The 27,642-nt window shown below is 40.9% G+C and overlaps 1 protein-coding gene across 1 annotated transcript in view; it reads right to left on the bottom strand.

The window, feature by feature from the left end:
* Positions 1-27,642, bottom strand: part of ADAM12 (ADAM metallopeptidase domain 12) — a 180,920-nt gene that overhangs the window by 39,204 nt on the left and 114,074 nt on the right. The window contains 6 exon segments of the mRNA XM_027726454.2: positions 9,376-9,524; positions 14,857-14,941; positions 16,107-16,276; positions 17,591-17,662; positions 18,516-18,581; positions 22,963-23,146. Of these exon segments, the coding sequence (XP_027582255.2) occupies positions 9,376-9,524; positions 14,857-14,941; positions 16,107-16,276; positions 17,591-17,662; positions 18,516-18,581; positions 22,963-23,146 (726 nt within the window).

Raw genomic sequence — 27,642 nt, 5'->3', positions numbered from 1 at the left:
GAGGAAAGATAAGTGAGGCATAACAGTGCCAGAAATCAAACTGCATTTCCACTGCATTTCCACCTTTCCTTCTTCTGTTAAAAGAAAAATGCAGTTTCTCCCATATCACCTAAATCACCTTGACAAATGGAGGTGGAATTATTTAAAAAAAAAAATCATAAATATATAATAACAAGAAAACACTTTTTCCCCCCATAGCTTCACTTTTCTTTTTTTTTCACAGAGCTTACAGATAAAGCAAATACACTAATTAGTAGCCACACTGTATGTAATCATTATTTCAAACCATGAGAAAGAATGGATCCAGCACTGGTCTAGGACTTAAGGGATCATTAAGTTAGCAAATTAAAACTTTCACTCACAGAAATGAAAGACTTCTGATAAATCTAACCCCCCCCCATACATATCCTGGTGAAATCCTGGCCTTATTAAAGTCCTTAGGAGCTTTCCTGTCAACTTTGAGGGAGCCTGGTTTTCACACCTGGTGGTGGTCAGCTGCCAGGAGATGGACACAATTCCATGCTACAAGCAGCAGCCAGAAAGGCTCTGTAGGACACCAAAGTTATTTCACCTCTTCATTTTCAGTGACTTTACACTAAAATAGGTGGTTTCTTATCCTCATTCACCACTGGGGCTGTGTCATTCATTTCAAAAAGCTGAAATGGAGCCTCCCTGCAATTCTGCCCCCAGAACCCCACAGCAAATGTGTCCAGGGCTTTGTAATTGGCTTTGACATCAGAAAAGAAAAAGAATGACTTTGCAGGGAGGAATTGTTGAGGTAAAATGGACATCTTCCCTCTCTGATTTTGAAACATTTTGCACATCTATCCCAGGCACAAAAGCCTCTGTGATTCCCATGACAACTGTGGCAAATGCAGCTGAAGGCATCACTTAATTACAGTGATTCAGCCTTCCAAGTCAACATCAGTTCCTTCAAGTGCTCCTGGCCATACAACACATGTTCAAAAAGGAGTATTCATGTGGCCTTAAGAATATGCCCTTTAAAGTATGTTTCCATCATTATGCTGGGAATTTGGAATTCATTAACACCAATTAAAACTGGACACTGTGTGCTTCATTCTCCATGCACTGCACTACAGATTTATCCCTGCAGGTTGAAAAGTTTGGGGTTTTTTTTTGATGAAACAGAAAGCTGAGATAAAGGGAAATGTCCTTATATGATTTGTTCTCATGGGTCATGGCAATAACAGCACTGCAGGAGAAAAATGTCCCTCACAGAGCTATATTTTCTATGGATATTATAGCAACAAGATGAAACGCAGCTGAGCTCCCCCATACCAGCATCCAGTAAAACTGTTCCCATTCTGGATACACCTCAGAGTAGAAACCACGGCTTGTCCTTAAGTATCAGCTATAAATAATCCCACCAGAAGTAAAATGTGTTTTCATTTGAGAAGTCACCTCTGTCCTTGTCAGCCTCACTTACAGAAAAGTCACGCTGTCAATCTGCACGAATTCTCCTTGAGAATACACCAGGAAAGCCAAATATTTTCACTTCTAACAGCACATCTACTGAAATGGGAAAGACTAAACTAAACAAAAAGCAATTTTTTTTAAAAGACCTGCCCCACAGCTCTGAATGTTAATTGTTACCAGTGACCCAGTCCTGTAAAGGACGGGAAAAAATTAAATCTATTTCAACCAATGCTACTAATTCTTCACCACAGATCTTATTTATCACAAAAACTAAAAATATCTGTAAGGTATGGAAGTTATTAACAAAAAAAGAAGGGCAAATGCACTGCAGATATGGGGCTACTTGGAGTGAAGGAAAAGACTGACATAAATCTATCCTGTAATCTCGTGGCTGCTTCCTACTAAAGGAAGGACCAGAATGCAATGTGCTGAATTACTGGGGCAGAGGGATATGTTGTTTAAGGGTTTTTTTTAAGAAAAAGCAGTTACACTGCTGGCACAACAGACCTAACTCTGTCACAAGTAATTTATTACATCAGTATATCAACTTTATTAAAAAAAGAAAAAGACAACAAAGAAGCCTGTCTTTGTGCCGAGCTCAGCTCAGACTGGTTTGGAAACATAAACAGCTTCAGAGTTTAATTAGAAACTGTTTACATCTGAAAGATAATTTCATTTTCCTCAAATTGTAACAGAGGTAATTCCAGATAGTTCTACTGGCTCCATAGTTTAATGTCTCTGAGCTGCCAGACTGAAAAATGCAAAGTGAGGTCTGAACAGCTGAGAACTGACTGAGAGGGGTCAGGAAATTCTGGGCTAAGCACTAATGGTTTGATTATCCAACATTTAACAGCTCTGCAGCTACAAGATGCTGTGAGATGTCTAGAAGGAAAAAAGAGTACCAAAAAGAGTCAGCAAACTAAAGTGTCCTTTCCCACACTCTGTTTCTGATTTCTGTCCCATTCCCACCATGACCTTTTGCATTTTTTAAGCTTTATATATTTATTTATTTTTAAATCTTGTGAAGTGTTGGAATAAGTGTTTTTCCCTTGAAGTTGACTTGGTAGCAAAGCCAAGATGCTGTTTTTCCATGACATACCTGACTGTCTCCTGAAGACAGTGAGTTGGAAATCTCTGGAGGATCTATATTTTCATAGCCCAGATCTGTAGGCTCCATTTCAGGGTTTGAATGACCAAAATGATGGTGACCTTATATCCTGCTTCCTTGAGGTCATTTTTCAAACAAAAGAAAGTGATTGAAACTAATACTTTATACAACAAATGCCAAGAATTATTAGTATTTTCCTAACATGTCCTTAATAGATTTTAACTATGTTTTATTTATTTAACTGCATGTTTATAATGTAGTTAAATAAATATTTTCTTGTATGGCAGTTCAGAAATCATACCAGAGCACATGACAAAATAACAAGGCTCCCCACAAAACCCTTGGAGAACCAAACCTACTGAGCAAAACAGTTCTCCAGGAGGAATCAGCCCCCCCCCATCTAACACGCAAATATACACTTGTGGAGGATAAAATCAGCATTACTGCTACTGGCCTTCTTTTGATGTGCAGTCCTAAAGCTCATTAATGGTAATGGGTGATACACCAGGGAAGAACAGACCTTCAGCACCATCAAAGGACATCAGTTGTGTAACACACTTTGCTGTTCCCCCAGACACTGCCCTCGGGGGTGAAGGCAACAGAGAAGCTGCTGAGCATCCCCTCACCCTGACCCAGCCCTGCTGTTCAGTTACCCCAGTTGCACCAGGATAACTGGACAGCCAGACAGACCACTAAGAAATCCTCATTAATATACATTCTTCTGCCTCCACAAGCCTTGCTGTTAATTTGGATGACTTCCATCATGATTATCACGTAGCCCTACAAAATGCCGTTCCAGTTCAGCAGAGATGGAGCAAAGTGCAGCACAGAAGCAAGCCAAGTTTAGATCCACAGGCCAGTTTCTCTGCCCAAACCCGTATTTCATGTTGTTAGCCAGAAATATCCAATGACTTTTGGGTAGAGAGCCTGTACACAGATCCTACAGTTCACACACCCGTGACCTACCATTTAACTTTACTTTAATAGAGAGAACACAGACCCAATCCAAGTTGTGACCCCTCAGTGGCTCTGGGGAGCATTTCCAGATGCATCCTTAGATGCCAGCAGTTTGGGGAAAAGGGAATGTAAGAGCTGCTGGACTCCCGAAATAACAACTACACGTGAATGTTAAACCTTCTGCCAATCCTGCCCCTACACTGAGCATGAACTCCAGAGAACTCTCCAAACCCTCAGCACTGCAGAAGTTGGATCAGAGCATTTACACTGGCAAAATCAGTCAGACCTTCAACAACGTGAAACAAGCATGAAATGGGGATGGGAGAGGAAGAGAAAGCAAATAAGTGGCTATTTTAGATGTCTCTGGTACTGTACTTGCTACCAGAGGGGCTGTCAGTAGAGGGGAGCCAATAAAACCAGGGTTTCTTTGCCAACAGAAATGGATGTTTATTTATAAGACAAAATAAAGTGTAATGCACCTCTCCTTGGCCACTGAAGTTAACACACGAAAGGAAAGCATCAAATGTAACTGTTTCTCTTCCAGATCATACAGCACTGCACTTCAAAACAGCTGGGAATTGGCCTGTGATGTGCAACAAAAGAACAAATGTTTCCTAAGATAATCCTTGGATGTCAGGACCACTTCTACAATGAACCCATGGATCAGTTCATCACCAATGAGGCAAAAAGGAATGTTCACATTTACGCTGTCTTCTGTGCAACTTGCTTAGTGTCACATTTTAGCTACTCACAGGCATCTGGTAACATTACTCTGGAAAAAAACACTCTGTTTCCACTTAAATATTTTATTTACCCTTAATTACAACTGACGTAGTCAGTGTTCAGTGCAGAATATCTAATTACTCCTGGAGGGAATTAAAATCTACTGAATACCAATGCTCTTTTTCAGTGGTATCTGGAAGTAGCCCACCTGATGGTCCTTCCCATCTTTAATTTGTCCCCATTTCTCCTCAGCAGTTCTTAAATGGAGTCAATTAGTTCAATTTGGGGCTGTCACTCAGCTGATTCTTAACAGATCACATTTTGCTCTCTTTGTCTTTCACAAATATGTTGCTTCCCATTGGCTGTCTGCTTTAATTCTAACAAAAAAACCCCACTACTGATAACAGTATGGGTTTTTTGGAGTCATTAAAAAATGTCCTCTCCAAATTACAACAGTAAATGAACCAGGGTTTTTCTATGTATGATTTCTACTCTGTGCTCTTTCTGTGTTCCTAATCGTTCTCCTCCTCCAAATCTGGTCTCCAAAAACTCAATAATTAAAGGGAGATTGTGTTCTAAAAGGCAGTTACTCAAAACTAGCTGTTCTTTTCTACCATAAGACAAAGTTCCATAAAAATCCTCCAAAATAATAATCTATATCCGAGAGGTTGAATTGATCTCATTTCTCCTTTCCCTTCACTTGTGATCATCAACTACACAAAACACAGGCCTTTCCACCAGCAGTGGCACAGCCCAAGCTCCACTTCCCTGTAACACAGTTATGTTTATCCTAGTAAATTCAATTTAAAATATGACTGAATCAGAGGGACAGGGTGACTTTAAATTCTGGCTGTGAGAATGGAAATGGTAACACAAGATCCAAGATAAGAGGGGAAAAAAGGCAGATGTAGAGGAGCTCAATTCATTCTTGACTTTTCAAAAAGAACATCACACTAAAGAAACATGACAAAGGGGAGCTGCTATGTTGAGAAATTCTCATAGAGAATCTGCTTCTTTGTTTATGTGACTGGCCCAGCCCTTCCTGTGTGGCACTGAATGACTTTCTGTCCCTAACGCTTCGTGCCATCACTGGGATGCAAACCAGAATATGCCTTGGAACTCCTGGAACAGAGGAAAAAATGGTCTACTATGGATCTAGATTATAATAAAATTTTCCTAAGAGATATTCTTTCTTTTAGAACTCCGTTAAACAAATAGCAATGGCCAAGCCCTCTCTCACATGTCAAGTTTTGCACTTCTTAAATATCCACCACTTGTTTCATGTCTTGAAACAACAGCCCTTACAGTATTTTCTTTTCCTAAGAATTTGTCATTTTAAGTTATTTTGAATTCATTTAATCTTTTCTCCGTCACAGTCATTGAGGAGAAACTTCCAGGTCAGTGTGAAGTGGATTCCTGGTCTTTCATTAACACCTAAACTAGGAAGGAGGAAATGGAAAGATATCAAGGAGAACTTTCTGTGAGAGGGAAGGAAGAACAAGTTTCCAGTGTGTTCCACTTCCCAGATAACAAGTTGGCTGAAGAATCATCTATGTATGAACCAGCAGAGCACAGGAGTGGCAAGGACACAGGGATGTGGGTGAGGGGAAGTATCAACCCTTGGATTTACAGGAGGGGAGAAGACTAACTATGAAAATTGTGTTTCCCTTATGGCTGGCAAAAAATATCAAGCATATCTGAACTCTTAAGCTTTCAACTACTTTGGGGGAACTCACCTAATTTCAACTCCCACGGAGGTACCTGTGCTAAATTTTGATGAAGGAGGACATATAAAAAGTGCATTTCCAAAATTATTAAATACACTAGCACTGCTAATTGGCAGCATTTTGCTCTGCTTTGCTAAATTCTGCTGATAGTTGTAATGGTATAAATCTAGACCAATGCCTTGGGTTGCATCAGAGCTCTAATATATTTATCTAGTTGTCAGGAAGAAAATTTTCACTCCTAAGAGTGGACACTTTAGGGAGATATTTGGAAAACAAGTGGAATACTGAAATGGCCTCACTGGCTCAGCCTTGTCCCTTAGTTTTCAGATACTTTGATCTCAGTATAAAGACTCACAAATCTCTAGTACTCCCTATATCCTTCTTTTTCACTGGGAGCAATCTGTGGTCAAAACAATTTAAAAAAATGGAGGCATGTCTCTAAAACATATGCATGAAAAAGAGAACAATGTGTTAGTATTAAATATTTCCATATTGATACTATTTTTACAGTAACCTCCCACATTTCTGCAGAGGGATTAATGTGATTTTCATAGCAGATATTTGAATCTCTAGAAGTCCTGGATTGACATAAACTTAGGGAGTTTTGTACCTCATTTCATGTCATAAAAATATATTTTGCTAAAGTAGTAGTTCTTGAGGCATTTGTAGCTCAGACACAAATGATACACATCTTGGTGGTATCTTTCAAGAGTAAAAACTATAGGAAGCTCATTAAAAGAGAGATCCAACAGAGTTTAAATACCACAGTGATCCCTGGAGATTTTTTTTCCACCATGAAGTAATTTCCAAGACCTCTTCAAAGACTGAAACATTAGAACTGAAAGAAATTACAAAAATCTATGAAATCCCGTTTAAGTAAAAAGTCTCAAATTCCCTTTTGCTGCACTACCACACCAATGACTCCAAAGTTAAGTTCACAGAGGCCTTTCTGCTATAACTTCCTGGGATGCTCTTTGTTTTGATTTTTTGCTATTCTAAGAGTGTATTTCAGGTAGGGAGCATTCATTTGGACTTCCCTTAACAAACATGTGCTTCCAGAGAGGAAAATCTCCAGTGTTCGTTAAGTAATGGTGCTCAGAGGAATACTACTGTTGGTCAGGTGCTGGATGAATAAACATTCAAAGTGTTAATTTTAAATGGGTAAAATGTATTTTGGCTTAAGGCACAAAGTATTCTCCTGCAATGTTTGTTACAGATCGACAGCATGATATGAAGGTAGAGCCTAAGGCTATAAACCTGGTGTTTAAGTTACCATTTATAAATCAATAATCACTGCAAACAAAACAGCCTGCTCAGGTCTGTGAAGGCCACAACTCTTCCTTGGGCACAAGTTTGGTAAAAATCCCAAGAGATGCTTACAAAGTGTGACTGACACGCCCTCCCCAAAGCTCTGGGGTGCTGGGGGTGGGCACAGGGAAGCACAGCCTGCAGAAACCCCAACGGGTGAGCTGAGCTGCTTGGAGGAATGAGGACTGAAATATCCAAATCCTCAGATTCTGAGGAATACACAGAGTGGGTACAACCTCGCTCTGCCCTTGCCCCGAGCCAACCCCCCGAGCCAGGTGTCTGCACTGGCACATCCAGCACCGAGGACAGTTCAGATTCACCCAAAGGACTCAAGTGGGGAGGGTGGAACGAGGGAGGAGCTCTCTGATGTCACCTTCAGCAGGTGAGTTCAGAGAGCAGCCAGAACTTTCTGTCCTGAGAGCATCCCTGTGTTTGTTCCAAAGTGGAGTAGCTGGATGCTGAACCAGTGACTCAGCTGAGATGACTAAAGCTGGGATGTACCTTCCAGGAGCTCAGAGCCCGGCCCTGCCTGCCCACTGCTTACCAGCTATCACCTCACCTCACCTCAGAGCCCTGTTTCCAACCTCAGTTTGTTCTCATAGTGTGTTCATGAGCCCTGACATGCTGCAGAACACAATTCCACATGGATAATTACTACCTATTGTTTCAGAAGAGCCAAGCTATTTTTCTTTTCCAAACTGTGGAAATCACTCTCATTCTCCTCCACGCACACAACTCTCTTCTGTTTGTCTCTTAACTTGCTGTGCTTGGCCTCTGGCCAGAGTTCCTCTCTCTGTCCTGATGGAGAGTGACAGCTTGCCTTTGAAGGAAGGCCAAGGCTGCTGTTGGGCTGACCAGCAGGGAGCAATCCAGCCCAACCCTCCCTGGCCTCTCCCAGATTGCTCCCCTTCTTTCCCAGAAATGCAGTCTCGGAAAAGGCAGAGGTTGAGCCCATCACATTTCCCAGAAGAGGTTTTTAAGCAACAGATGAACTTTAATCACACACAGAGAACACTGAAGCTGGAAGAGACATCAGACGATCATCTGGACCATTCTCTCGCCCTCAGGCACATCCAGCTGTACCTGCACTGCTGGCAGGTATTTGCCTGACTGGTTCTTACTGGTTTCCAGTCACAGGCAGTACCATTTCTGCAGGCAGTCCAGTCTAGCACATCACTCACCATCAGACAGCTTTGGTAAATCTATTCTCTCTTACTTCAATTTAATCTATCAGTTCTAGTCTGAATATAGGCGTGGACAACTCATCCATCATACCCTTCACTTATAACTGGAGTTTAAAATACAGCAAAGCAAACTGTCACTGGTCATTCTGACCAGGGTGTCTGGACTTTTAGTGTCTGCAAAACTCTGCCCTTCTCCCTTGACACAGTGCCTTTACCATCAGCAGAGCAACCCTCCAGTACTGACACAGAGAATTGTGGAATATCCTGGGTTGGAAGGGACCCACAAAGATCACAGAGTCCAGCTCCTGGCCCTGCACTCAGAGAGATGACCACAGGTTCACTGGCTTTATTTCCCACAATGTCTTATCTCTTTCCTTGGAAGATCTCCTGCCAGCCATGGAACAGCCCTAATCCCACCAACTTCACAGGTTTAATTTGCTCACATGCTAAAACTGCTGCACAGTGAAATGCAAAATCTTGTGCAAAACCAAAAACCTTCCCTGCATGAGACAAAGGTTTTGCAGAGAGTCTAATAGTGTATTTCCTGCATTACTATATTTCCTACACACTCATCATAATCTTGGCCTTGGGATGTTGCTCATTTCCTACTGTGACTGATACTCAGTTGGCAAGATGAGAAAAGGTGAAATTCTGATTTTATTTGGCTGTGGTTAGTTTTTTTAATTAACCACTTTGCTGACAGCATTTTTGTCTCTCACACTGGTGACCTGCAAATGGAAAGGTACAGTGGGACCTTTGTTATGCTCTGATAACATATTTAATTTTTCAGCTTAAGGGGGGTAACTGTGAGAAGATTTGGCAGGTGCTGAAAGTCTTTCCTTTTTTTACCTTTCAATGTTCCTGAGACACAAAATGAAACCACAAATGTCCCACTGTAACTGTAGCTTGCCAGTCCTACCCTTGCACTTACCCAGTTGAGGGGTTCATGATGCAACCCCCTTTATCAGTAGATGCTTTGCAGTTGCAGCCCCTCTCCAACGTATCATGATTCATCCCAAAATTGTGCCCCAGTTCATGAGCCAGTGTGACTGCTGCACCCAGAGGGTTTTCAGAGTGATCCTTAAAAAAGAAAAACACAAGAGAACTAGTCAAGTTAACATATAAAACCAATTCAAAATACACATTCCTCCTCTAAGGTCCTACTGCTTGTCCTTTAAACTGATTTATAAGCTTAGCTGCAGTTACTCTGCTGTTAAATCAACTCAATTTTAAATTCATCCACATATACCAAGTGCAAACTGGGAATTTCAGGACAACCTCTCTGGCCCCCCAGTTTCCCCAGCACAATGGACATTTGAGACCATTGAGCAGCTCTGAACATCTGGGTTGCCTCTTTCTTAGAGCTTAAAATTCCCTGTTCAATAAATCCCCCAAACTCCCAAGATATGGAGTGTTCTAAAGGATAATCATTTGTGGGTGAGGATGAGCGTGATGAGTGAGAAGATCCTTCATGTCAGGAGGTAAATTACAAATGCAGCAAGAGATTTCACTCAGTCAATTTAATATTCTTCAATATTAATAAATATATCAATAAATTTCTTTTAATATCAGAATGTCCAAGATTTCACAAGCTTTGAAAGAAAAACCAAGCACCTTTGGAAACCTCCTTATTAAAATGAAAGGCCAAAGCAGGTTAAAATCTTCCATGGCCTTTTATTAAGAATTATGAATAAATATTCTAAATGTTGCAAGTGTCAGTTTGAAATATCAGTGTTAATCCCTGTTGAAATGCTGATTTTTGGGACAATTATTTCTGAGATATTCACCTCATGATCTGATTACAGGCTGCTGATCAAACTGATGTTTTGTCTTAACCACTAGGAGACCTTTCCACATTGATCATTTTCCTTGAGGGAAAAAAATCCACCGTACTTGTATGAAAGCTTTCCCTAAAGGCATAAACATGTAATACAAATGCGTGATCCACTATTTATCAGTCTGTAAATGGAATTGCTATGTGCAGCTGCTTGCTCTAGAAGCTTGTTTGAATATACTCACTTTAAATAACTCTTTTAGTATCATCTAAGCAAAACTCCAGACTAAAAAGACAGGTAAAACTGTCTGAAACATTATCTATGTATTAATGAAGGCCTTAATACATGAGTTGGGGTAGATTTAAGAGTTTCTTCTTTCATCTGTCTGGGTTAAATTTTTTTTTAGTAAATCATTTCTCAAACACTAAACAAAATAAAAAAGAGAATACAAGAAACTCTTTTTGCTGCATTTGTAGTAAACTCAAAGTTTCTCTTTTTAGTTTCTTCCTGAGTTTTAAAATCTTAATGTAAAATCTTGTGACAGTCAGGCTGCGGGCAGTTTGTCCTGCACATACCTACATATGGAGATGTCTTATCTAGGTACTGCTCAGACACAAATGGATTTATCTTTGTACACAGTAATTTGTGGAATATCTAGAGAATTCAATGTCATTGAACCTGATGTCATAAAAAGAGAACAGCCTCTCATTCAACTGGAAAAAAAGTGCATGAAGAAAGATTAAGAAAACAATGAAATAATTCCATATAATTTACTGGTGACAGTAAATTACATTAGATGATGCCTTGAAATTAAGGCTCTCTGGTCAAGACAGAAACTCCTCTAAACATTGAGCTACCCAGAGAGACAGCAAACTGAGCTCAGATTTTATTTTTCCAGTATCTTCTCTACTTACTGAACAGTGATTATATTTATCTGAATAGTATAAAGCTGGCAATTAAAAATAAAAACAAGAATTCACACAGTCCACTCCAGAAGTAGAGCAATAAATGATGTGAAATGTAATTTGGGGCTTGAAGAGGCAAACAATGATTACAGCCATGAGGTTCTTATTACTTGCTCAGATCCACTTGGAATGCAATTTTATCAGCTTCTAGAGGGGGTGTTTAAAAGAAGGAATGTGATGCCTCAGCAAAAGAGGTTATTTGAAGACAGCATAAATGAAGATTATCAAAACAAACAGTGACATGTCCCATTTGATACTGAGACCGTTTAAGTATCACGAGGACTAAAGAAATGAATAGCAATGTGACTTTGATTTATTCCACCAGGGTCTTTTAAAGTTAACTTGAGCAGTAAAAGTCATTACCAAACAGTTTCACAACCACTGAATATGCAACCATCTACTGCTAAGACATTATAAGCTGTTGCACAAAACATGCAGCTGCTTTCAGCTGAACTCTGCTTCATCCCACTGAGATTCACATCAAATCCTGATAATAAAACACTGTCACCTACAGCTACAACAGGCAAATACTTTGGTCCTGGCACTTTCCATGCTCACTCAGATCATAGAGACAAAGAATCACAGAATGGTTTGTGTTGGAAGGGAATTTTTAAAGATCCTCTTGTTCCACCCCCTGCCATGGGCAGGGACACCTTCCACTAGCCCAGGTTGCTCCAAGCCCCGTCCAACCTGGCCTTGGACACTTCCAGGGATGGGGCAGTCACAGCTTCTCTGGGCAACCTGTGCCAGGGCCTTACCACCCTCACAGGGAAGAATTTCTTCCTAATATTTGATCTAAATCTCTCCTCTATTAATTTAAAACCATCCCCCTTTGTCCTATCACTCACTGCCCACGTGAAAAGTCACTCTACCTTTGTTTTATACAGCAACTCAGAAATATTTTACTTTTAAATCCATGAATTCAGTAGGCAATCTTTTGAAACAGAAGAATGATAACTGACTCACGTGTCAAAGACTTGCTGTAATATCAGCTTCTCTTTGGTCTTTCTATGACACTACAGAACCATCACAGTAAATTAAAATTATAATGGTCTTGTTAAAGCTTCTCCCACTTTGATGATTGCTCTCCCCACTTTGAGTTTCTCTTAAAATTAGTGGGAGACCAGGTGTCACCTACTGAGAGAATTCAGCCCCACAGAAAAGTAGAGATGGGCAGGCTCTCGGGGAGGCACGACAGAGGAATTCAGATCATACAGTGGAGCTGACTGACTGCAAAAAGAGTTGGGAAAATCAGATCAGGCAACAGTGACTCCAGATTTTGCATTCAAATATCATTTCTGATGCAATCTCTCGTCTCTTGTTTCAGCACAGTTTTTAGAGTGTGGGAGCTGTTGGTGTTGAGTGTTTGGGGTGGGATAGGTAAGAGGTTGGCTGAATTATAAGGTTGGCCAAATGTTCTGTTGTCCAGTATTGAGACATTTGAGCACCTCAGTTTCCCAGGTTAACAGTTGTTAATTTTTTTCATAGAATCACAGAATCTTTTAGGTTGGAAAAGACCTTTAAGGCCAATGAGTCCAACCATTCCCCCAGCACTGCCAAGGCCACCACTAACCCATGTCCCCAAGTGTCACATCCACATGGCTTTTAAATCCCTCCAGGGATGGGGACTCCACCTCTGCCCTGGGCAGCTGTGCCAGGGCTGGACAACCCTTTTGGTGAATAATTCTTCCCTAATATCCATCCTGGAGCAACTTAAGGCTGTTTCCTCTTCATTTGTGTATCTTCCAAATGCCAAGCTCCCTTCTGTAGGTACCAGTGTATATAAACACTTCTTGTATACAGCTTCATCAGCCTTTGTGAACTCAGGGGGAAGGTTGGACAGTTGCACATTTGGGTTTTGGGGGTGAGTGTTTGCTTGGTTTGGGTTTGGCTGAGCTTTGAAGATTTGCTTGAAGAACTGGGAAGCATTTCTAGTTATTCTGTACAAAGATGAAGTTAATTAGCACCTCAAAAGCTTAAATTCACTGAGGTGGGAGTCTCTAGGTAACATCATGCTCCCCTTCATGACCAAATCTGCAAGATTCACACACAGACACTGGGTTTCTCCTAGACATATAAATCAACCCCTTCTGTCAGAGACTTGAGAGCACTCTAAAGAAATGCTGATTCTTGTTTTCTTGTAACTGAACTATCTGTAATTTTTTTCTGTTTCCAGAGTGAAGAGGACTGACCCGGCAATAAATTAAACTGTAGAGTATTTTAAAGTTTTGCTAAAAATTAAAAGGAGAAAAAAAAATCATCATTAAGGGCATCTCTGAATGCAGACAAAGCCAAAGCAGTGACTGCAGCCATGAGAGTGAAATGGATAAAATGGGGCTGTCTGCCTCTTATATGACTTTACCAAGATTTGGAAGTGCACTGGGAGACCTTTCTTTTTAATTCCTCTTTTCTTCTTTTTCCTTTTGTACCTTTCACCCAGGTACTCAGTGAATAACTGCTACAAACACCAGAGACTCAGCTTTCAAAGCCACCAAGAGCCTGAAACCTTTGGCTCTTCTACAATTTTGATATGACTTTTTGAATTACATGATTTGTTTCCAACTCTCCTACACCTCAGCCTCCCTGCTGACCTTGTAAATTCTCCCTATCATCTCCCTGGGTGCTAGTTAAGAAGGAAGGAAATGCAGGAGCTTCAAGGGATGGTATCTCTGGGATTACCCTGCCATGTGGATTGTCTTGAGGCAAAAGCCTCAGTGTCCTGGGCTCCAGGTCAACCCATGAAGCTTTGAAGAACTGGGAGCTTTGGGACTATGCAGATGCCAAATGTTGTATGTTCCTGAGCTACCACCTAATTTATGGAGGATCTGCAGCTCAGGTGTCCAGCAGAGCTGGAAAGACCCATCACTACATCACCTGAGGTGCTGGAAGTCCCCACAGAGCTGTAGAAAACACAGAGGTTTTCATCAGGTGCAAGCTGAGCTCAGACAGTATCTAAGAGGGGTTTAGGGAGTCCCCATTCCATTTTATTTAAAGTACTTCTATTTTAAAGGTTAGTTAATTAAAACTTCTTCCTGCCCGACTTAGCACAAAAACCTGTTTGAAATGAAAGAAAAAATTAAAATTCTGAAAGAAAATACTCCAGAACTATTTCCAAATATTGGCTAAGGTGTATAATAGTATGTTCATCATGTCTAATCACCTGACAACAGCATTACCAGTAATAGCCTGTGAGAGACTCAGGTGGAATAAATACTGCCATGGTTTGTTCTTGCTGTCTGGCAATGCAATAAAACCACTGCTGCAGAAATGGAAAATAAGACCTAACACAGGAAACTCTATAAATATAGAGTAAAATCAATATAATAAAAGATTCAGGACAGACTGTTGTTGTCTGTAACACAAGTATACCCAAGTGTACATCAAATACATCTTCTGATTCTCATCCTTCCCAGCACCTCAGCACCTGATTCAATGACAATTGGGAGTATAAACTCCTTGCAAAGAGGGCATGCTGTATTTTAATGCAATATTTTGATTTTTTTCACTGTGGAAACTATCATTTACAAGCAATCTGAATGGAGATATAAACAATACTGAGACTGAAATCACACTGAGGGGGCTGACATTTGGGTTCAGGATGCAGTACCATAAAACCTGATATGGTGTCACACCAGTTGGGCCAGTTTGGAGTGCTGTGCTTTTCCCACTTACCATGACAACTCCTCCAGACTGCTCTGCAGTGCACATGCTCATGATGGGTGCCATGCCAATGGTGGTCCCTTGGAAATACACCCCGCTGCAGGAGGGTGGGAGAGAAGAGGAAGAAACACAGAATCACTACTCAATGCCAAGATACCTCCCTATTATTTCCAGTCTTGTGTTTCTGCCAATCTCAAACAAAGATCCCATTTCCAATGTGTCAGCTCCTCACATTTGCAGGTTTAAAATAATAAAAGCTCCCTGAACTGACAACAACAGCACCCCTGCTATGAGGAACATCCATTTGATCACTGTCCTTTGGGTTTACTGCTCTAACAGGACCCTTCTTGCCTTTCTTTTTTTGCCCTTTCTGAAGTTGGGAATAGAAATACAAACATAAAAATAACGTCTCCAGCTCAAAGAAGGGTTATTGTAATGCAGTGGGAAGTTTATATGCTACTTGGTTTGATACACAGCCTAGAGTGTAATAATTCCAAACAAAGTATTTTTATACATAGAGAGCAATCAAATATCTCAGGAGAGACAGTTTGGAAGAGCTCAATTTATCCTTATACAGCTAATGTAAGAAGTAAGGAATCCCTTTTAATTACTAAGACATCAGATATGTTTATCTGTTTAATACAAAGAATAGTTAATTGATCAAAATAATACCTGACTGAAGAAAGAGGGTTTCCCCTTATTTTTTTTTTTTCAGGAGTGCTTTTACTTTCATAGAATTGTAGACTGGTTTGGGTTGGAAGGGATCTTTTTCCATTACTTTAATTCAAGAACTAGCCGTAGGATAAAATATGCGTATGATTTAATTTCTAAGTCACGAATTCAAATGAAATGTCCAATTCAGGCTGCATTTTAATGTTAACTGAGGTCTTTCCACTGAGAAACAGGTTTCACACAAAGGCCTTTTAACCCTACATTTGGGTGAGGGCAATTTTTTCAGTAAAAATGTAGACTGAGCCCAGTTTAAACTCCTTGTAAATTCCTAAGTATTTAGCAGCTTATTACACATCTACTGTTCAGGAGTTGTGTTCAGGACAGGCTTTGAGTGACAGGGTATTGCAGAGCTGGGCAAGGAAATTCATCTGCTGAAGGGCCCTGCACTGTGTTTTTATGTCTGCAGAGGGGAAAGACAAACCCTCAGGATCACAGATGTTCCTTCCAACAGTGTAGCCAGCGGGGAAGGATTGATCACATCTATTCCCTAATCCCCAAAATCCTGATATCAAGCATGGTGCCAAGTCTACCTTATGAGCTGGGCGTTGTCGTGGGGTTTACGAGGTAGCAGTTTTAGCTTTCTCCAGTCCAGAAACTCATGGAGGCTGGTGAAAGGGTCTTGAGAAATAGAGCACTTATCCATGTCATTCCACACTTCCACTCCGACCAGGGCTACCCGGATATTCAGTGGCCTGTAGAACTAACGAGGAAAGAGAAACAGAAACATGTTTCTAAAAACCGTTTTAAACCACACTGGACTAGAATATTTCAACAGAAACATAATGAACCTTTCTCGTAGAGGTTAAAACAATGCCTTCTCCAGGGCAAAAGCAAACACCTGACAGGACTTAAACAAAGTATTTCCCCATCTTGCAGAGGGGAACCAGAGCTGAGATAACAATCCTAATGTGAGACTAATGTGGAGAAGGATTCCAGAATCGATCAAGTCCAGATCTGGCTGACAGTCTGAGGAAAACACACAGTAGATCTTTGTCTTGTTTCTATGCACTACAGCCATTTGGACAACAGAGCCATTTGTCGAGCAGAAATTAAGCATGAAACAAAGAATATATTGCAACATGCAAAATTAGTTCTGAGCAGGTAACGTATAAACACCTGCCCTCCAGTAATAAGTCAGACAGACAATTATGGATGAGGTAGAGGTGTCTTCAGCAGCTTGTTTTTAATCAGGAATGCTTTTCCTTGAGCTATTGCCCTTGAAGTATCACTTGATAAGTTCTCAGATAAATTAAGACTCTCTCAGTTATAATTTCACTATTGGACTCCTAATGTTTTCTGGCTGTATGACCCAACAAAAACAAACTCCAATTTGCTCAAAAATCACCATACAGGACTCTTAGCCTTTATTGTTAAGAAATGACTTCAGAACAAAAAAGAATCTAGGGTATGTCTCTCTTATTGCTCTCAATACGAGCCATCAACTTCTGCTTCCTTAAACACTGTATATTTCTAATTCTGCCATTTTCCTTGGATTCTACATCTTATTAACTGTGTCTTCACAGGTCCTTTGCTGGCCTTACAGTTGGACCTTCCCTTGTTGCTGCAAAGGACTTTCTTCTCCATTTCCTCCTTAAAATAATCCTTTTATGTTCTATAAGCTGTTACAGAGGCGATTATCTCCACTCTCCTCCCAGGTGAAAAAGTCCTAGCTCTAAATTGTGCCTCTCTTTAGGAACAGTGCTTCCACAGACCCATGCATTCCACTACAGCAGAGCAGAGCTCATGGCTTAGTATATTCAAGGGCATACAAAAGGTTTGAATTTACTCTTTTGATTTGACTGGTTGGAGAGAAACATTGCTCTGAAACACTGGAGTGTTAGGAAAGCTGCAGGGTTAGCTTCTTGAAAGGGTGAGTGGACAAGGTTGTAAAAGGTGCTGATCTGAGCACAGTGTTTTTCTTAATTTAATACTAGAAGAAACACAAATTTCACAGCAACATCCCTCAGAAAGTGTAGTAAGGTTGCAAAAAGTGAGACAATCCTCATATTCCTACCTTATCAACGTAGTTTGCAATTTCTATCAGCCTCTGCTTGATTTTTTCCACATCTTTGCCTTGTCTCTGAAACTTGGAATGTAAAGAATTAGTGTACCAGCAGCACAAATACCACAGTTTCCCCCAACACCCACCTTACTCTGCCAGTACATCAGGGGTGTTTGGGAATTACAGGGTGCAGCCAAAAGCTGTCAGCAGACATGCTGGATTAATGGGAACACAGTCTGCCTCAGAAAAAGCACAAGCTATGAGATAGGACTTTGGATCTCATGAAAAGATTTTAAAACCTCTAAGTCTTACACAGAGATCTTTTAGGGACTGAGGTTTTGGGAAAAACACTCTTCTCTTAGTGGGTCTCGCAGTAGAGTGGTTGCAATTCCCTGACTGGCAGTGTTCAAGGACACACAAAAAAAAATAATTAAGGAGCAAAATAATTCAAACCAAGATTTAGATCTTTGCCTGCCATTCAGCTCATGGGAACATTTCTACAGCCAATGCCTTTTCCTGGCTTTGAAGCTCTGTGTGCAAACCATCAGGAAGTCAGTCGTGTTCCGTGAACTGTGATTGTAAAGTGCTGCTTCAAAAGAACTGACAGCCCCACCGAGGGCAGAAGGAATGGCAGTGAGGACTTAACTTGCTCAAGGAGACCCTGGGCAGTGAATTAATATTTGGCTCTTGTTCAATACTGACAGATATCCCTGTTATTTGAGAGTCAAATTCCATGAAGTATTGCAAGACATTTTACAATTGACTCGATGTTGTCCTGTCTTAATAATTCCTTCCATTGCCTAGCCCTAATTAGGGAAAATTATTTACTTCTGAAAACCATCATATTATTGGCATCGTATTACGTGCAGCACGATGGTAACTGATCTGAGTTAACCATTTCCTACCCATGCTTCCCATAACTATTTAAGTTCCTTACCTCCCGATTATCTGCCACAATAACAAGCTCCACATACTTCGTTGTCTTCAGAGTCTCCCTCTTGTACTGTCAAAAAATCATGAAAATTGTATTTTGTTTTCAGCCTCAGTACAACAAAGTGCTTGCAAGAGGAGATACACAACATCTCAGATTTCCAAAGACTTCCCTACATATGAATTTGTGTTGTATTCCCCCTCCTCATGGAAGTTTTCCTTACTTACAAAAACCCCCCAGGATTTGATCACAGAAAGCAGGAGAGTGGTGCAAAATCTCTCTCAGTCTTTCAGCTTTCTGCAGTTGAAATGTTTGAGTTATCTTTCCTCGCAGGAGAATATCACCTCTAGCAGAAAGACCTTTGCTGTTTCCAAGGCACATTTAAAGAAGTGATGAGATAACTTCTAACAAACATTTCATACAATAGACAAACTGGCTACTAAGAAAAATGAGAGATAAAGGGATATTGAGTGAAGCAGAGAAGAGGTCAAGAGGTCAACTGATAAATTATGTAGGAAGAAAAACCCAGGAATAAAAACTGCAGAAAAAAAGCAGAACCAACTGTCAGTGTCTGGGGAAGCAAATTAATAATCTAAAAATGGAAGGCATACATTGAATTTTGTATCTGCATATTCATATAAAAGAGCTGGTCATGATACTTGCAGTTTTAAATGCAGGTCTAAAAGAATCACAATGTTTAGCTTAAAAAAAAAAAGCAGTGAAGAAAGTGAAATGATTTTGCAATAGTACAAATCATAGTACAAATCCTCTGCTACCCTGAGTTTAAGTGACCTATTAATGCCTGTAAAAGTTTTGATTTACAGCAGCTGAGCATCTATTCTGTCATGTGTCTGGAATAAGACAGTTAGGGAAAAGAGGTCTCAGCAGAATATCTGATCTTCGTGCCAGAACTTAAGGGGCTTAAGCAGATGTCTGACCTACTACTGACCATGATGTCTTGAACTAAACCAATGCTCTGTAACCTAAAACATGACTAAAGCTTTCCAAAGAAAACTGTTCCAAGGCAAACTGTGTGATCTCCTAAGCTCAGCCAGTGCTGGACATTGCCTTCCAGCCAAATTTCACAAAGTTTTCTTCACATTATCTTTGCTATCTGCAGATTAATCATTTTGGATGTTTGGCAAGAAACCTTGTGTTTAGAGGAAAGTGAACAATGTAATCTCTGGTAACTGATTTTTAAACTCATATTTAATAGCATTACACAGCCTTCTAACTGCAATAACTGAGAAAGTGTTAAATTCTATTTGGACCGTGTTTATGAACAGAGAGAGGAGTAAAATCTATTGTTAACGAACTAAACATCAAGGATACAAACCCTTCATAGGATTACACTTATCAGGGGGTCTGTCAAATGAGCTGAGGTAGATGTTCTCACAGCTTCTGGTATTTGGGTTCTCTGTCCCTTTCTTGAGTTCTGCTGGAGCCCACTGTCACCTCCATGGGGCCATGGTGTGTGCACTGCCTTGGTGCACATGGCCCTGCCTTGTCTGCCACAAAGGGCAGCAGCAGTGCCTGGTGATGAGCTGGCTGGAAGCCAGGACACCAAGAAGTCAGTCTGTCCCCTCCTGTTGCTCCTGGAACAGCAACAGGTGCAGTACAAAGGGCCTGTGATGTCTCAGAAGACTCCAGCAGAACCTACAGTGCTCTGGAAGAGCTTGATTTCATAGAATCACAGAATTATTTGGGTTGGAAGGGGCCCTAAAGACCATATTGTTTCCACCCCCTGACGTGGGCAGGGACACCTTCCACTAGCCCAGGTTGCTCCAAGCCCCATCCAACCTGGCCTTGGACACTTCCAGGGATGGGGCAGCCACAGCTTCTCTGGGCAACCTGTTCCCTACAAAATACATCAGACATGAGATGCCACATAAGGCAAATGACCACGTGGGTTTGGTTTGTGCTGGAATTGATCTCTCAGACACTAAAGTCTAACATTGTCCCGAAATTTATTACAAGATCCTGAAAAGAAATGTACCCACAAGGTGCCTCCCACCCTCTTCCAAATGCAGAAGAAAAGATGACCCAGGAAAATCCAAGTACGAAGATATAGGAAGAGCTCTGTTACATGAGTCAGTTTAAAACTTTTACTTCTTACCAAGAGTAAAATTGTTTGGAATGGAGAGAGTTTGCTGCAGAGAAATTGGCTGGCAGTGTATCATCACATAAGCCTCTGGTAACTGCCTTGCATAACAAGTCTGTTCCTGAGATTTACCCAAAGGCTATGTGCATTCCTAGGATACAATATTTATTTATAAAATATACCCAATTATGACCTTTTTCAGCTTGCTCTCTGCAGCCAGCTGCATCAATGCACAGCCCACTGCCTGAGTTAATCCTTCAGGACTAAAATGAAGAGTCAATAATAAAGCCATGACAGATGTACAGATGGGGGGCAATGTGCTTTGTTCCACTGGCTGTCATCTTTCTCCCCTGCTTCTACCACACCCGATTCTACCACAAAACTGCTATCCCATGCAGCTGTAGCCATTCCTCATGCCTCCCTGCCTGGGAATTAGCATGGCTTGGATTCACACTGCAGTGGTGAGCCTCTCTCTTTCTCTGTGACCCACTTGCCCCAAACAACTCACCTGCCTGATCTGTGTCCACCACCACAAGGCTTTTTGTGGCTACAGAGAAAATTCCATACTGTCCAATGTGCTGTCCTACACATTGGCCTTGCTTTCTGCAGGATCCGATCTCAATGGAGCTCAGCTGGAAAACACATTCCCTGCTGTAATCTGAGGGTCCACTGAGTCATGAAATGACCCAGTATTTATAGTGCCCTGGCTCCAGTGGGGCAAAACGTGTCTGCAGACATCTGTGCATCACCTGAATCACTCTGTTGAGGCTCATGTTTGGATCTGGGAAGCTGAGTCTGCTGCGTGTCCCATCATTTATCTGTACTTACATCTAACCCAAAGGTTAGACTAACTCTGTGATACACTGATCTCACATTTCAGCTCTGCTCAACAAGGATTCAGTGTAGGTAGTTAAGTGAAGAGTCGGGAGAAAGCAGTGAACAAAAATCTCCCCCTGAACTTAAGACTTGATTTCTGCTTAAGTCTGTCACCCGGTGGAATTTGGAGCAGCCTTGTGTCTCCCTACTTTGCAGGTAACCTTTATTCAGTGTGTCCTGACAGCTTGCTTAGCTTATGACAACACTGAAATATGAAAACTCACTCCACACATTACATTTGACAACTTCCAAAATTCCTACATTAGAAGCGTATCCAAGACACTCATTATGTATATTGTACCTATCCATATGATGTGACTGTTGACAGGTTTTATAATTATGTCCACTGAACCACAGCAAAAATAGTTTTCAGATATTTAAAGTGAATTCTGGGATGTGGTTGAAGCCATCAACAAAATGTGAGAACCATAAGGGTAATAATAAATTGCTTTGACTGTATCAGTTTGTTACGTGCACACATTTTATTTCAGTGTTGCTTTGATTACTTCAGTAAAATTCAGTCAGAAGCCACGAAGAATTTGTGGAAACTTTAATAAAGTTATAATAAAGTTAGAAAAGTACTTTTCCAATGCTTTCAACCTATAGGTATTTTCAGAAATGCATTTAATTCTTAAAATGGTATATGCAAAGGCTAATACTTTAGATGTAATATTTAATATTCCTAAAATATAAAATAATTCTACCACACAAATAATATCTAGGGATGTAATTTAGGTTGTTTTCCTTAACAATTGACCAGATGAAGAGACTTAGTCCTACATGCAAGTACAAATCCCCATATGTGACATTTAATAAATGCTGAGGGCAGATTTATATTATTACATAATTCCTGAGCACCTAAAGCAACCTTTTCTACAATCCTCATCCAATACATAGACAAACTCATTGCAGTATTTCCTCTTCCTGATTTTTAGCTCATTTAATTTCCTACAGTTTCTATTAGCATTTCACATGAAGTGCACTTCTGCCTACATAAAAGCAACTACAGTAATACATCTGTAAAATAATATGGTGAGAATCTGTTTTGTCTGCATAAAAGACTTTCCTACCAGAATGTAATGTTTCAAAACCTGATATTAGCAAAGCATCACAGCTATCAGGTTCTCCTCCACCTTGGGTGGGCAAGAGCTTTTCCAGACATTGCTCAGTATTCTTGGGGGGTCTTAAATTCTGGTTGTAATCATGCAAGAAGCAAAATATATTACCATAATATGGTGAAAATAACACGTTGAAAAGAAAGTAAAAAGCAAGTTATGCATGTAGAACGAGAAAAAGTAATAAAGCTTTAACAAGTAATTTCAAGCCTGCACTTAAGCAGATGACACTTGATGATGTGGGTTCATGATTTGCTCAGCAGAGACTCTTTGTAACAGAGTTTTGACAGGCAGCAATATGGAAATGATGCCAGAGATGTACTCAACCAACCAGACATATAAAAGTGCATCATCCACCTACCCTGCCAGCTTGAGAATGGTGTGATGTGTCATTGCCATCAGTTCTCGTGGCAGAGATGTCCAGCTGGTGGCCACAGGATCCTGGGGCTATTTTCAGATTCTCTGCTCGGTAGATCCTGTGTTCACTTGTAGCACCTTCTAATGGCTCCAGAATGTAGCTTTTGTTTCCAAACACAATAATTCCCCTGGGACAGAGGAGAGCAGAGTAAGATGCACGGTTTGGAACTACAACAAAGTTACAACAGATTTAATAATGATGGAGTATGAGAAAGCAAAACGCTGATTTACAATGTCATGGTCGAGTGGAGCAGGAAACATCAAAGCTGTGTATTTGTCATTGCAGCACACTATACTTTAAAAAAAGCAATGGCTCACAGAAAATTTGTCTCTTCTGAAGTGCTGCACTGCAGAGTAAAATTATGTTTGTGTTTTATTTGTTTTCCATTCTCCCGGTGATGCACTGCCATCACTGAGGGAGCCACGGAGCCCGTGCTTCTGAGGCCCCGTGGCAAATGGGAATGAACAAAAGCCTGGAGAAATGCCTTTGTAAGGAAAAGTACAGCCTGAAGCCATCCATTGTGGTCTACAGTGAGCATTACACCTTTAGACCAAACACTGATGGGAGCATTGGCTCTGCCAGATGAAAGAGGCATTGCGGTGTCAGAACGGTTATTAAATATTGCACAGTGGGGCAGCAGAGGGAAGCTCAGATGTATTAACAGTGGATCCCTGTTTAATTCATTTTACTGCCCAAAATAATAATTTTGACAGCAATAGCACCTGCTCTCTGAGGATCTCAGATTTTCCATCAATGAAACAGCTCTTGCTGCACTACTTTCAGCAGAAAAGAGGAAAGAGGGGTTAGGAAGAGAAACAACACGGTGATCCAAGAAAGATGTGGAAGAACTTAGGACATGTAGCAATTCTGGGTTGCATGTGCTGCCTCCTAACCAAAAGCCTCTCCCCCTGTATGCTCCAGACAACTCATCAAATTAAAAAAAACTTCTTTGGTTCTTGTGCTGGATCCTCGCCTGTTATTCTAAGATGCTACAGCAAAACAAAGTTGACAAAAGATTGGATATGTGACAGTCTGAGAGAGGTGGGGCTGTTCAGTCTGGAGAAGAGAAGGTTCCAGGGAGAACTTAGAGTGCCTAAAGGGTCTCCAGGAGAGCTGGAGAGGGACTTGGGACAAGGGCCTGGAAGGACAGGACAAGGGGGAATGGTTTCCCACTGCCAGAGGGCAGGGTTAGATGGGATATTGGGAAGGAATTGTTGGCTGTGAGGGTGGGGAGGCCCTGGCACAGGTTGCCCAGAGAAGCTGTGGCTGCCCCATCCCTGGAAGTGTCCAAGGCCAGGTTGGACAGGGTTTGGAGCAACCTGGGCTAGTGGAAGGTGTCCCTGCCCATGGCAGGGGAGGTGAAACCAGATGATATTTAAGGTTTCTTCCAACCCAAACCATTCTGTGATTCCATGATCTTTCCAATTCTAAGGAAGCTGCTCGTTCAGCCCAGCACAGCAAACACAGACAGTGTGGTGTGGGAGTCCATGGTCTGCACATGCTGGAATAGGATTTCTGGTATCATATGACACAAAATAAGATTATCTCCAGCAAGACCTCTGGAATAACTAATTGTAACTGCAATTGTAGACCCCAAAGTAAGAAAACTCTTGTACATCAGGACTGGCACAACATTAGAAGGCATGCAGTAGGCTTGCAGACAGGGCTCAGGTAGAAATTACTAAGTAAGGAAGGAATTTAACATTCTGTGCCTGACCACATTCTACCAACCACACAGGAGGGTCCTACATAATTCCTACATGGAGCTGGACATCAGGTTTTGTTGGGCACCTGTGTGACTATGCAAAAACACTCTTTAAAACCCACTTCTCTTTACTAAACTATGGATAAACATTTGTTTGTGAGGTAGTGTAAAAATTCATCAATTAGACACTACATTGGACACTACACTTCATTATTAATTTCTTCCTGTCTTTAAATTATGAAGGTTTTGAACCCTTAATTTGAACCAGTAATTACAATGTACCTATCTGGAACTCCATGAAACTTTCAATTGGCCAAGGCATTCTTCCTCAGTTCCTGCTCTAAACTGCTCTATACCATCTATATGCTATTAAACAGCAACCTTTTTCAGCACAAAACTGGTTGCATTTTATTAGTGTGTCTTTTTAGCAGTGTCTGCCCTTTTTATTTCTGTCTGTGTAGCAACAAAGGTAAGATACTACAACCATTTTGAGACCAATACATGTCACTGTACAATTCTTCTGCAGAAAATTGAAAAAAAAAAAGGCAAAAAAAGAGAAAGAAGAAGGACCCAAAAGCAGGCTAATGACACCGCAAAGACTCATTTAAATACAAAAAGCAATATTATTGGGAAAAAGTTGCCTTAGCTATTCTAAGATATGATGAAGAAACTCAAAGTCTTTGGTCTCCTAACCAGCTAACAGCAATATTCATTCCAAGTTGCACAGTCTCGCTACAGAACATCATTGACACCGGTTCAACCAAGCCAACAGACAAGCATTCCACTGTTCCTAGAGCAGCTAAAAGTCCAAGAGAAAAAAGAAGACTGGAAAGCCATGATATTAAAGCCTGTACAACAGCATTTACTGATGTGAACCGAGGCTCAGGGGCCGATAATTCATTTCTAGCTTCCTTAGCACCCGTGGCAGATCAGGTAAGATATATTCCTCAGCCATCACACAGCAGGCTGTGGGTGATGGATCACAGCTGGAAAAGCAGGACTGATTTATCACAGGGCCTTTGCAGCTCCAGCCAGGATACAAAGAGCGTCCGTGACATACGAGAGACCTCTGAGCAGGTCACCCCCGATTTGAGTAACCTTACACCCCACACTTCTAAATTATTATCAGACCTGCCTTGCTCCTTGGAGAATTTAGGAAACTAGGACAGCGTATTCCCTTTACTCCAATAACCAGCAACTCTGTAATCAGCACAATCAAATAAGGATTGCTGTCTTTGCCTTGTGCAATTAATCATTTAATTTTGGAGGCAGCTGGAATGAGCATTGGAGGCAGGAGTCCATTAGTCACTGTTTGAAATGGGCCAGCCCTGTACTGGCAACTCAAAACCAATATAAAACCACGAAGAGTTTTATTTTTGACATTAAACTTATACTTCTCAGAACGTTCCCTTTAAAAATTAGAGACTTAAATAATTTTCTTTAGTTATAAACACTCTAGGAAGGGAGAGACTTAGAAGTATTCTTTTACTGGGTAGAAATCTTTCCATCTTTTTTTTCCCTATTTTAAAGCCAGCATTTTGTTTTCAGGAGTTCATATCCAAAACATGCCACATCAGTGCCAAGTCTCCAAAGTATCCCTTGAATACCCAACTACTGTCTAAAATAACTAAATAACTATTTATTTACCCCTCATTTTCTTTAGTTGAAGAAGATATGGACAATTGACCATATACCAGTGATTAATTTTGTTTTTTACTGAGCATATCAGACTCAGGGCTGTCTGACTTCCACCCCAAGCATGAGCCTTTAAGGACAGTTCCACCTTTGCATGTGGAGCACTCCCATGGTAAAGAAAATCTGCAGATTAGGCATAAAGGCAAACATACTTTTCATTTAAGGCACACTTATCCCTTGAGTGCTGCCTACAGGATATCAGCACTTGGCTTGTGACCATCTGTAATAAGATAATGAATATCAAATATGAATTTTCTTGGCCAGCTCTCTGGTTTTGACTAATTTTCTTTTCCTACAGTTGCATTTTCCCCCCACTGACCAGTGCCAAGCACAGCACCTTAAGAATGTAACCAGTCAAAAGCTATGGTTTCTTTCTTTCTTTGGTCTGAACCAAAAAAATCTACCGGTCATTCAGTACTAAGAATTTGATGCAAATAAAATAAATCCATAACTACTGTTTCCCTCCACTCTTGTCAGATGTTTCAAAGAAGCCTCTGTTACTCCTTCTCCAGTTCTGTGTCTCCCTCTTGAACAGAGTTCTCTCACGTCTGAGTCATCCTATAGACCCCAAAGTACAAGATGGTACAACTTTTCTATTTTTCAGGAAGTATTATTGTTAAATAATATAAGGTTTTCCAATGTGACAAATAGTCAGTATGTTAAATTACAGATCTCCAACCGAAAATCACACAAGGAAGCCCAAAGAGACTTCATCAACCTCACTCAGTGAGGGCTCAAGAAGTGGATGGTCCATAAGACCAACTTCTACTGAAATATGTGGGATTTCTACTGGTACTTCTACCAGGCAAAAAAACCTACCAGATTTCTCAAGCTAATGAATATTTGGGGGAAAAAAATTGCAACATAAAGTGTTCAATTTTTGGTCTCCAGGTGTCTAATTCATGCCATCTGAGTTTTCCCCAATCCCAAATCAAACTAATGCTGGGAAGTCAGAAAGACCTTGCAAATGAGCTGAGCAGGAAAGAAAGGAGACAATCCAAACCCTATCTAACCCTATCACTCTGCCTTTTTCATCACTGGTAGCAGAGAGGGAGGAAAAAATCTCTATACCATACAGCATGTCCAGACAGTGGTTCACAGGCTCCAAGCCAGCTGGAAGCAGCTCCAGCGTAGTCTTGAGCCTGAGCTAATTTTTTGATTCCTGCTCATGCCTGGGGGTCAGCACCAAACCAACCTCACCCACATTGCTGATGGTCAGCTCT

The sequence above is a fragment of the Pipra filicauda genome, unplaced genomic scaffold (genome assembly GCF_003945595.2).
Source record: "Pipra filicauda isolate LSUMZ 115617 unplaced genomic scaffold, ASM394559v2 scaffold395_size657635_pilon, whole genome shotgun sequence".
NCBI lineage: Eukaryota > Metazoa > Chordata > Aves > Passeriformes > Pipridae > Pipra > Pipra filicauda.
This window is presented reverse-complemented; position numbering and strand designations above follow the sequence as displayed.